Source organism: Barbatula barbatula, assembly GCF_947034865.1.
Source record: "Barbatula barbatula genome assembly, chromosome: 11".
Taxonomy (NCBI): domain Eukaryota; kingdom Metazoa; phylum Chordata; class Actinopteri; order Cypriniformes; family Nemacheilidae; genus Barbatula; species Barbatula barbatula.
In genome coordinates this window covers 370,375-382,945 of record NC_136774.1, presented here as the reverse complement: position 1 = coordinate 382,945, position 12,571 = coordinate 370,375, and the positions used below count along the sequence as shown (strand labels likewise).

The following is a 12,571-nucleotide window of genomic DNA, read 5'->3' as shown; positions in this document are numbered from 1 at the left end:
TGCTCTATCGCTCGTCCTCAGAGCTGAATATCATATTTGATACTGAGAAGTGACGTGTGGTGGAACAAACAGAAGGAGGTCTGATAAACCGCCGTCTGTGCTTCACGTCTAATAAAAGGGTCTGTCAGGTGTCGCTCTATTGTTTCGATATGTCGCCTTTCTTTAAGATGATCTGCCGTTGCCACGGTGCCAGTTTGGTTTCGTCGTAGCCCAGCGTTCGTAGTCGCTCCAGTTCCGACCTTTCCTCGTTCTCCTTCTCCGTCTGTCGCCGTTCCTCATCTCTTCTGCAGGGGTGAGAAAAAACAAGCAGAGGATGTAATAAATGAATAAACCCTCAGATAAAAAACACTTATTCACCCAAAAAGAAATGATGATGTTATAGATATTGTGATCACTCTTTCATGTACGTAAAAAAAAGGCTGAATGGAGACATTTACTATGATATTTGTTTATGTTCCATAGAAGAAAGGCATAGCCTATGGCAAACGTGATGTTGAAAACTGATGAAACCGAGATGTTTATTTTTGGCTGAATCTTCTTTAATAAGTGACCTAACCATGTCGCCTACACACATTATGAAGAAATGATGTCACTATGTTACACTATGTGTCCTCTCTAATGTAATATTTTGTAGGGTTGGGTATCGTTTGAATTTGATCAATTGTGATTCTTATCCAGTTTTGATTCCAAACGTATGGAACAGTGATTTCACCGGCTGCTCACTAGGCAGAGTGTTTGTTCCTGAAGGGGGAAAGTGCAAGAATGGACAGAAAACGGAGATAAAAGCGGCTTGTAAACCTGAATCTTCGGTCTGGAGCTGCCGAGTCGGATAACTATCTAAAAGGATTAGCAAGGTTAAAAGGGAACGCTGGGTAATGTATGGCTTCAAATATTTTCATTAAAGCCTGAACGTAATGCTCATTTTAACCGCCATTTTCTTTTTCGATGATGCGACATGGTTGCACGCACAGGCCGGACATTAACGCAGACACACTCATCAGTTCTTCTGTAGATATAAGGTGCTGTAAAATAAATATATACACATATAGGCTAATATGTAATACTTAAATAATAAAGAAAGAAATTGAAGACTATATTTGAATAGGCCTATTATTGGTCGGAAAACAATGCAATCATACATATTAATAACCAAAAATCATTGTGAACTTAATTTATAGTCAACAAGACATTTTTTGCCATTATGAAATCAATTTCATCCAGATCTTGACTTTTTGATGTTGTACCGTCTCTCTCTCTCTCTCTCTCTCTCTCTCTCACTCTCAGCTATTAGCTGACGGGGGCTGATTCTAACACAAAATAAATAACCAAACCGCAAGCATCTCATTTCCGTGTTTATCAGGATATTCTTCTATATGGTGTATGATAATGTCTAGGTTATTTTATGCATATGTTTATCTTGAACAGTCGCTTACTGAAGGCATTCTTCTTTAATGACAGGCAGGCTTATGTCAAGGCGAGAAGTGCTCATACTGTTTATGTTTTGTGTGTGTATATACAGTATACACAGAGCACAGAGTTTTGTGAAATAGTCAAATGACTGTTAGTTAAATGATGTCTTTTCTTTAGATATCAGAAGATCACAAGTTAACATGTGAACATTTCTGAAAATGAGCACACAGGAATTGATAAGAGAAACTTTTATATCACGTATCTGAAACCTTTTGATTACGATTCTAGAACTGGAATTGATTTTCGATTCCCAACCCTACTGTTTGATAATCACTTAGTTTAGAAAAGAATGAATGATCAATAAATAAATGATCACAACTACCACAACATCAACTATCACAACTATCATGTACTTGTAGTGGCAGCTGTCTTACCTTTTCTGTTCCCTGTCCATCCAGGAGTGAATAAGAGAAATGAGAGAATTTTTAGTATTTGAGTTTTGTACATTGACCTTATTCAACTACAACAGAAAACATTTTAAGCAGCACAATCATGAAATATCTTACAAACTTTTACATAGAGAAGAAAAAACCCTCGACTGATGGAATGGCAGACGAGAGCTGGCAGAAGCTCAACTTACTTCTCTTCCTCCATCTTCTTCTTCATAATGTCTCTCCTCCAGGCCGGCAGGGACGCCAGACGGGACGCCTCCTCCTCATCCTGTCACACAAACACACAGAACCCGCAGCCATGATGACCTCATACACACGTCACACAAACCTCAACGTACAAGCTTTGTTCACAGCATCATTCAATCTAAACACGCAGCAGGAGGATTTACATTAGAACGTTTAACACATTTCAAATCAACTGGAAATCCAATTCAACATTCCTGCTCCACCCAAAAATGCCATCTGGACAATCGTTTTTTTTTTAGATATTTTGAAGAATGTAGGAAAACAACCGGTTCTTCTGGGGCACTTTTAAATCATTTTCTCCTACTTTGGTGGTCAATGATGTCCCCAAAATGTCACAGATTTTTGCCAAATATCTGAAGAAGAAATGGATACAGGTTTGGAACAACTTGAGAGTGTGGAAATGATGAAATGTTCATTTTGAGGGTAGTATCCCTTTAAAATGATATCAAATCATTCAAACAAAATCTTACAATGTAATAGATACATTTATAGATATTGTTGTTTTACCACGATTAATTTTTTTTCCAATCTTAAATGTAAATTAGTCAACACACCGTTTTAAACTGTAAAGGGCCGTTCACATTTCATGTCTTTTGGGCGGCACAGTCCTTATTGTAAATGTAGACGTAGGGAGCGACATGCATGCGTTGTGGCGTGCTAAATTTTCTAGCGATAAAAACCTGTGACAAGAACCAACCAACCAATATAGACGAGCTCAGTGAAGATGGAGACACAGATGATCACAGCGTTAATAAATCTAGCAGCAGAGTTTTTGCAAGGTATTTTCAGTGCATATAATCCATATATCTTTTGTTTATACCTCCTCGTCTCAACGGCTTGCGAGGCCCATGGTTTCTTAGTGACGACAGACGCTAGAAACTCGTAGGCGCTTTGGGGAAAAAAGGAGAAAGCAGATGCGGTTGGCGTTTTCCGCACGGTTTTAGACACGAAATGTGAATCGGCTCTAAGGCATCGAATAGAATCCAAATATAGCACATCATCTGTTTTTAATTCAGTTTCACCCATTTCTCTTTTTTGCCTCAGGTGAAAGGTTGAGTGATCCAAGACCACCACAACCCATTTCAACATTCTCATACATATCAGATATCTATAGCCTATCGTATAAAGCACCAAGTGAAGATGTGTTCTCTTTTTGTCAGACAGGTAACGGGGTTGATATGTGATCTCTAGTCTTCATTCACATGGTAACTAAAGCCCAGAGGAGGAGGTGTGGTCATCTTCAGCTTCTCATTTCTCTCTCTACACAGATCCATTACATCACTGACAAATGGTAAAATAATCTGGGTCTTAATATTTCATGATTCCCCTGGGAATTATACGGCAAGAAAAAAAAAACATCGTGATAATGATGGCGAGAGCGCAATAATGAATGACGTCACACTATAATGTCAAGACATTTCATGAGGGTTACACGCATCTGCTTCAAGTCTCACCGCATTCCATTATTGGATCACTTCAAACTCATCTTTCAGCATAACAGTAGGCAGCATACAGTATGTGAAGGATTTTCTTCACAGCTTAAAATGACTTGAATGCAACTCTGCACCGCTGCCTCATTTAATATACACAATTCATGAATATGCAAATGACCCCGCCTCCGCTCATCCTCACCGGCTCGGACCATAGATGCATAGATGCTGCATTCAGCATTTCCAGGCGCTGCTAAAGCCGGTTTCTCCATGCACACTCGCGTTGTGAGTATTTGATCTATGGCTCATGGAAACAGGTTAGAGTGTTTGTAATGCGCATGTGAACGGCGTGTCATTATGTTACAGAAGCAGATCTAAAACACCCACCTTACGCTTCATATCTATGACTTGAACTGTTGATCCACACGCTCAAATGAGTTCATGTGACTGGTGATGGTTATGATGTTATTTTTTGGATCACATGTTTTAAACTGTTTTTGGAAAATGTCTCGGTTACGTATGTTACCTCCGTTCCCTGATGGAGGGAACGAGAAGTTGTGCCGATAGAATGGGGTTTGACTTGAGAACCCATCATCTCTGACTGACTTGAAAAGGCCAATGAAATTTTTTGTGCCGAGGAGCCTGAGAATGATGAGAATTGGTCCCAGAGCTTAAAAAGGTGGAGAGCCCCTTCCACAGGTAGTCACGGGCGGAGGCCTAGTTTCTCTAACGGCAAGAAGGAGGGGGAAAGGCGCCTTTGCAGGCATACGCACCACCGGCTGCTTATCTCACCTGGTCTCTGGTCTGACCCGCAGCTATACCTATGTCTGCCAGAGAGGCGCCCTGAGCCAGTGCTCACTGTGTGTGGGCACGGGAGATCTTGGGATTGGTAGGCCATGGTCAAGGCCTCCACGATCCAGTGCACCAACCTCTGTTTGGAGACAGCCCTCCCCTTTCTGCTGACCTCCAAAACAGACAAAGAGCTGCTTAGAAGCTCCAGAAGCTCAGCGTGCGGTCCAAGTAGAGGCGTAGCACGCATACAGAGGGGATTGGGTCTTCCTCCCCAGAAAGTGAGTGGTGGGAAACTTGGGCACGTAGCCGGGGTCTCAGGATAATGTGAGAGTGTCTGTGTCCGAACTCTAGGCAATCCATGGCCACGGAGAATGCTTGTAGGTCCCCTACCCTCTTGATGGAGGCGAGCGCCACCAGGAGAGCCGTCTTCATCGAGAGATGAGAAAGGGGCTCAAAAGGGGGCCTCTGAAGGCCCGCCAGGACCACATTGAGGTCCCAAGAGGGTACAGAGGGCGGACGAGGTGGATTCAACGTTGTTGCGCCCCTTAGGAACCTAATGATCAGGTCGTGTTGCCCCAGAGACTTCCCACGACTGGTTTGTGATGAACGGCAATGGCGGCTACATACACCTTTAGCGTAGAAGGGGAGAGATTGCTCTTGAGTCTCTCTTGCAGGAAGGACAACACGCTCCCGATCGAGCAACTCCGCGTGTCTTCTCCCCAAGAAGAGCACCAGGACGAGAAGAGGCATACAGCCGCCTAGCATGAGTGATGGTCTCCATCAGCCTTCTGCGGCGAAGTGGAGAGGATGCCCCAAAACTTGGGCGTTCGCTTGGCGAACCCAACCCGAGGTCTTCTTCTGGGATGCCGCCTAGGTAGGGGCGCTGGAGGCGGTGTCGATGAGGGGCGAGGCTGCGCGGAAGCAGAAGGCGGAAGGCGAACGGGTCGCGGCGGGGCAGGATGTGCTTGATGGCCTCAGTCTCCTTTACCGTCGAGAACTGCTGAGAGAAGTCCACGACTGTAACACCAAACAGAAAACCCTGCGAGATGGGAGCTTTGAATAATCGTACCTTCTCTGCATCCCGCATCTGTGCAAGCTTAAGCCAGAGGTGTCTCTCCTGGACCACTAAAGTGGACATTGTCCGACCCAGGACGGCGCCGTCACCTTGGTCGCCCGGAGGCCGAGGTCAGTGGCGTTGCGGAGTTCCTGCATAAGCCCCAGGTCGGACCATCCTTCAGTGCAACTCTTTCAAAGCTGAGGAGCCGAGGCAGCTTGACCCGCAGCAGAGTACACCTTCGACACCAAGGATGCCGAAAACGTACACGCCTTGGAGGGGAGCCTCAGTCGATCTCTCCAGGTGGCAGCCGTCTGCGGGCATAAATTCACTGCGACGGCACGTTCCACCTGGGGCACATCGATGTAGCCCCTAGCTGCCCCGTCGTCGAGAGAAGTGAGGGCGACCAAGCTAGTTTAACGTGCAGGGGGCGTTCCAGGTCCTACTAAGCTCCTCATGCACTTTCGGGAAAAATGGCACCGGGGCCGAAGGCGGCTTAGAGTCATGCCCGGTCCCGAGAAACCAAGTGTCCAAATGCAAGCGTTGTGGGAGGGGCGGTGCGGTGCACTTAAGCCCACTGCAGCCCAATACTCGTGGCGGCCCGGGAGAGAAAGGTTTACATCTCGACAGCCGCATTTTATCCTGAGCTCGACCTCCCGAGGGAGGGTGCTCCAAGGATTCGTTGGGGTCGGATGCCAAGACAGGGTCGGATGCACTCCGATGCTGCAAGCGACATCTCATCATCGTCACTCACTGTTTACGAATGCGTGACTAGGAGCAAGGTGGGGCGTGAACGGTCCAGGAGTTGGCTGCTGACGGACTGAGTCTCACGGTAATCCCCATATCACCCTAGCTGCTTGCCGTGGTGGACAGCAGGACCGGCGCCACTGCTATCACAGAATGTGAAGTAGGCGAGGTCGTGGCTGATTCCCGAAAGAACACAGCCACTCCTGGCCGCAACGTCTGGATCGCCATCTGCCCACAGTGCATGTATGACGTATCCACGAATGTCGCCTCAGCATGCCGGAGGCCCAGACACCTGAGGCAGACATCGACGTTGTAGAACTGGCAATAGTAAATGCAGGAGTCGGCAGCATTCGATGCGATGGCTCAGAAGAAAAAAAGGTGAATGAATGCATCACACCAGCTCACTTTTATACCTGGATATCCGGGGCAGAGACCGGCATGCAAATTTAATTTACCAGTTTTCATTGACCTTTTCAAATCATTCAGTGAAGATAGGTCAAGCGTCAAGAGACCGATAGAAAGGGAACATTGCAGTTTTATGGAGAAAATACTCAACGATGGTTTAAAACGATACATTAACACATGGTTGGTCTTAAAGCATTTCAAAAACACCACAAACTCCTGTCATCATTGCTCTTATTGATGTGCTTCTCTAAGTTATTGACTCATTCAATGGCAGTCTGTAAAAGGTGATAATCATGTATCATTCATGCATCTTCTAAAGTGTATCCGTAGGACTCTTATAAAAATATAGGTCCGGTTTCAAATTTCACTCCACATCAAATGAAAAGGAATCGGGAATTAATCTGAAATATGATGGTTTCCCTTCAGGAACCACAACCTGACTGTTTAAACATTAATTTAGCTTATTTACAAAACAACACATTTTTTGTGCAAACCTTCAATTCCCCATTAAATCAAAACGTAACCCATTTGACTTCTTTCCCATAGACTTTTAGTAGATGCCAAAGATTTGCCTTATAAAATAGGGTTTATGATACTTACACGTTTATCGAGATTATCTTTACAAATCAACATAACATTTGTAATTTTTGGAGCCTAAATAATACAATCACTAGAAGTAAAAAGCTAACACGATGCTATAAACAGACTTCAGAACGGTCGCTCGACATTAACGTCATCACCAGCAAGCCTTCGACTGCTATTTCAAATTATATTAAATCGTGTTCCCTCGTAAGTAATTACTCCTTAAATGAATCACCATTCACAGGGATTTGTGCCCGTGTTGGGCTATTTTGCCAGATTTATATGTGTGATGACTTCTGATGTCCCCGCCAAAGGAAGTAGCCGCTTTTAGCAACTTGTTAGCAACCACCGTGTGTTTTCATCATAGATTAACATGTGAAAATATTCAAATGCTTTGTTAGCCACAGACCTTATTTCAGGTGATTTACTAAAATAAAACAATAATAAAATAAAAATGACGACGGAACTCGCTTCTGGCGTTTGCACACAAAAATACGTCATCTCTGTAATACTGTATAAACAGTGTAAAACACAAGCAACTATTTTCATTGTTGGGAATTCTGTTACGTCACAATAAATCGATCACAGCTTCTGCTTTATACAGACTTTAAGCTTTGAATTTGTTTCTAAAAGCTACTTGAGGTGTTTATTTATCGGTTCTCACTAAGGTGTCAACATGTTTATTATTAATGTAATAGTGTGATATCACAAATGAAACTGTTACCACTTCAGATTTTATTAAATTTATTTATTTATTTATTTTCAGCAATAATTCAAAACAAACAAACACTTCAAACGTGGCTATGTGATTTGACTATGCCAGATAAACGATCATAAATGTCCATGTTAAGAGTAAAAAAGCTGGTATGAATGAATGGCAATAATAAAACGTTCCTGTTACTGGCATGTGCTTTTTTAAAATCCACCAAAAAAAATCTAACTTTTTGGAGATCAACTTTTGGAATGGCTGCACACATTCATTATATGTAAAGCATATAATGAAAACCTATGACCAGCACTCGTCTGAATAAAAGCATGTGCACGATTCCTCTCGTCCTGACCTACATGTGATAACTGCACTTTTCTTTTGTTACACAAGTTCAAGAACAAAACAACTACATGCAAATGACTTCAGTTAATGAACCGGTTTAACACAACACCTCAACACAATGCATCTGTTCTTAGACGTATGAGCTGACTGTGAAGTGTTGTTGATTTGAAAGTGTACACTTCAGGTCTGCTGGACAGATGATGTGAATGTTCACTCACTGCATCATGTGCCATGAAGTACCATAGACATCTTTAAAAACTGTAGTGAGGTCTGACAGCCCAGAATGTTTATGTAAAATATGTCATATCTACATTTGCATCTTCTAAGCCTGACAGCGCTCAATTGTTTGCATCAGCATTGACGTTTTTGCCTCCCTGACCAAACAAACAAATATTTTTTCTTTGCTGAGCTGCTTAACACGAGGCATGTTATTCTATCACCTGCTCATTGTGCTTCCTCCTTCAATGGAATTGAGCCACTCGGTCAAATGTCAAACATCTCCGCCTCCTTCTCTTTCCAGAAGGCAAAGCTTCGATCGATGTATCTGATGATCTCCTCATTGCTGAACTCTTTAAGTTCATAGATAAGCTTGATGGAGTCTTCATCGGGCTCCTCTCTGGTAGGTTGGAGCTGAAGACTATCAGCTGTTATGGTTGGCTGGTTGGTGGTGTTTTCTGGTTGCGGTGAATCCTGTGCTTCAGTACCGCTCTTCTGTAGCGCTGTATTGTTTGTCATGTTCTCAGCTGGGGAAGAACACTGTTGGGTGGCCAGTACAAGACCCTCATTTGGATGTTCGCTGGAGAGTTCTGGCCGTGAAGAACTTGAGGGGTTGGCATCAAGTGGAGCCATCTGTGATGTGTTCAAAGATGCCTGCAGAACACCCGGAGGTAGAGTGAACTTGGCCGCCTCTAGCAATCCTCCGCCTTCGACAGAGTCGCCAAAATGCTTCAGCTTTATATCTTCAAAACCATCCGACCAATCGCGTTTCCCTCTCTCAATGCTCTCCATCACCTCTCGGTGGAACTGGCGGATCACTTCCCACGGGTGGCTGCCGAGCCGATCGAACATCTCGTAGCAGAGTAAGTGCCGAAATTTTCGTTCTCCGCGGGACATGTTCATCTCAAGCAGTTGGAAGTAGCCCAGCATGAAGAGATCAAGGGTTAGACTGTCATATTGAACGGGTGACCCGTTGATGTGTGGAAGGAAGTGCTCAGGCCAGTACATCATGTGAGCGCGGCTGAGTCGACGGATTTGCCGTGTGGGCACCTGGCTCATGATGGTCCTCCAGTGGCCGAGAAGATTTCCCACCACCTGTCTCTGTTTCATGAAATGCAGCAGCTGATCGTCCTCGGTCGTTCGCGTGCTACCGTCTGATTCGGTTAAGCTGTGGTAATACAGGGAATGTGAATCATTGGTTTCAACACTCAGGGTCTTCCCTCTCCCCGCACACTTGTAGGACTCGCTCATAGTGTACTTCCTCCAGTGTTCCAGAAACAGAAACACAATCCTCTCCTTACGCATTTCGATGCACTCCTGAACGTAGCTCAGGTCTGTTTGCACCTCCAGGCTGCGTGTGAGATGCTCTGTGTTTGGTTCCGGATTTGCAGGGAGGTCAAGACAGTCGTCTCGCTCTTCCGAGTGCGACGGTTCAATACTTTCAGCGTGCTCGCTGTACAACAAAGTGGCGTGGGACTGTATTATAGGTTCTTCATTCACTAGTGGTAAACTTGAATCATGCCGCCCATCTCCTTCTTGATAGTGGCTTTCACTTAGAGAGAACAACAGGTCATCCTCCAGAAGGGGTTCTGCTGGGTAACTGCATTCGCTGACCACTGGCAAGGACCTGGTACGCTTGTACGTGCAGTTCATTTGGTGATCCTCGTGGCTATGAACTTCATAATTGGCTTTCAGGTTCTTTACCGACACGCCGCACTGCTTGATCTCCTTTTCCACGTCCTCTCGAGTGGAGAAGGATTGCGAACGGCCGATGCTCCCGGAATTGGACATCTCTGACCGACCGGTTCCGCTTTTCAGACCCTCGTATGTATATCCTTGATTGAGCATCTCCAGAAGGTCGACCTCCTTACCCCCCAGAGTGGCCAGGAGGATGGCCATGCTTTTGAGCAGCGTGGAGATCTTGCTGCACCAGGCGGGCAAGTCTTCCGCTTGTCCGTGAACTTGTTTGGGGTTGACAGAGAAGTGGTCTTGATTCAGGGCCGCAGACACAGGGAGGAGTTGCTTCAACTCTCGTTCTAGTTGTTCCAGCTCTTTCTCCACCTCCGTCACTTTGTGCATGACCTGCAGGTTTTCGATCTGCCTCTCGATGCGGATGAGGTCGTCCTCCGTCATTAGTTCCCCGAATGGACCCAGTATAGCGTTGTGCACGTGTGAATAGTGCCAGTCTTGGGCCTGATAGTAGCCAGTAGCAGCGAACTAAAGCGAGTCAGAGGAGGAGAGAGCGACAAAAACAAGAGAGGGGAGTGTCCTTCAGCGGTTATGTCTCACACCTTACATTACAGTCTCCTCACCCCATGCCTTTTTAACATTTACATGAATTTAGTGGTGCAATGATACCGCCTTGTTATGACGTTACTTGAGGAGGAAACTTCAGCCACCAAAACAAAACAAATGGTAGTTGAGGATAGTACGGTAACATTTTTCTCAGGGAATTGAAAAGAAGTGTCAAGGTTGACGGTTAGAATCTATTCCTTATATTTAGGGAATATTCTGTGCTATTGTCAAATGCATAACATCTGTGGCATGTTGTTAAGCACTACCGATATTCTTTGTGATGTTTTTTTTCAGTTCAGTAAAGTCTGTGAGGCTTTCATTTCCCATTGTTTTCTCCCGAATTAGTGTCTGAGGTAGCCAACGCCATTTCACAGATACTTTGCATTGACCTTAGGTCAAAGACGACCCAGAATATTCCTTGTGAATTTATGGAAGTTTCTATGTGGAATATCTCCTGTCTCCAGAGGGCTTCACTAGGTTCCGCTGATCTTTAAAACTGTTAACAAACACGTTTGTTCAGACGATATGAACTCAGTAGACTGATGTGTCAGATGCAGTGTGAAGGGGCTTTGCATCACACCACTGAATGTCCATGTAAAAACCGTCACCAGTCAGACATGTGCTGGGATGGTCACAGCACCCCCGAATGATAAACACTGCATAAAGAACAGAAAAATATCACACTGCACAACATGCACTGACAACCCCATAGCCTTTCAGATCAACAGATCTGAAGCGTGATGCTAAGAGATTACTAGATGTAATAAGAGATGCTGCTCTTTTACCCACCCCCCACCACTGAACTTGTGCTTTAAATCACGTTGTTTTAGTTTAGTTGTTGTTCTTGTGCAATAGATTAACAACAATTTATTTGCATTTATTTGTTTTGGGATGTTTCATATTTAGATAAGTCTATTTTTCATGATGTCTTACCACCTGCACCCATCTCTTGATTGTTTATTAAGGACCTCATTGACTAGTCAACATCCACTCAGCTTTTATCACATAACAATGGACTTAAAACACCTACTACACACAAACATTTAACATACTATTGTACATTTTTCTATGAATTGATGTAACGTACACAAACAAGTTGAAAAGGAGTTGTCGAGTTTAATTCTGATGTGAATCAGAATGCTGTAGCGATCCCAGGAAACACACATACTCTTAAAACCTTGAATGCACTGAAAGTCAACAAAGTCTGACAAATCCATAAAAGTGAATTTGTATTGTAAAAACGGTGCATAAGGGACTTTTTACACATAAACCAACCTGTGTATTGATTGTAAGCAACGTAAAACTGTGAAGTCACAATGTGACACGCAACACAAGACCACAAGAGCAAATGTGTCATTTTTTGGATGATCTATGGACAGAAATGCAATATAATATCCATAACTATGTGTTCAGTAAGTTCTGTGTCACCCACCGTAGTGCTTCCAAAGAGAGGGGTGAAGTGAGCCGTTGGTTGCAATTTCAAACCTTCACCACTAGATGCCACTAAATTTCAAACACTGGACCTTTAACTGTAACCTTACCTACAGATCCTAATGAGTGCTGCCATCATGAAGCACCTCTAGGGTTGTGGTTTTAGAGGAGAAACACACACACATACACACACACACTTAAGCTGTCCTCCATGTAGATCTGTATCTGCTCAAACTATTTGAAATCATTGTTTAAATCAGTTTGAGTACATTCAACTACAGGAGGATAACTTTGACATCATAAGCTGAGAAAATGTTCTCATTTACTTCAGTGGAAACGTCTTTCAGCACTAAATCTAGCGTCTTGATGAAATGTGACTTGAAGTGTTTTGGTCATTGTGAGTAAAGATCAAGTAGACAGACGCATCGTCTCAGCTTACATTTGTAATGTTAAGATATCT

General features: G+C 44.0%; 1 protein-coding gene across 1 annotated transcript in view; it reads right to left on the bottom strand.

The window, feature by feature from the left end:
• Nucleotides 1–8,652: 8,652 nt before the first annotated feature.
• LOC306900277 (uncharacterized protein) overlaps nucleotides 8,653–12,571 on the bottom strand; it is a gene marked incomplete at its 3' end in the record, with an annotated part of 33,697 nt that continues 29,778 nt past the window's right edge. Inside the window, exons 10-11 of the mRNA XM_079467095.1 lie at nucleotides 11,221–11,336; nucleotides 8,653–10,602 (exon numbers count right to left, since the gene is read on the bottom strand). Of these exons, the coding sequence (XP_079323221.1) occupies nucleotides 8,653–10,602; nucleotides 11,221–11,336 (2,066 nt within the window). The remainder of the gene's footprint in view (nucleotides 10,603–11,220; nucleotides 11,337–12,571) is intronic.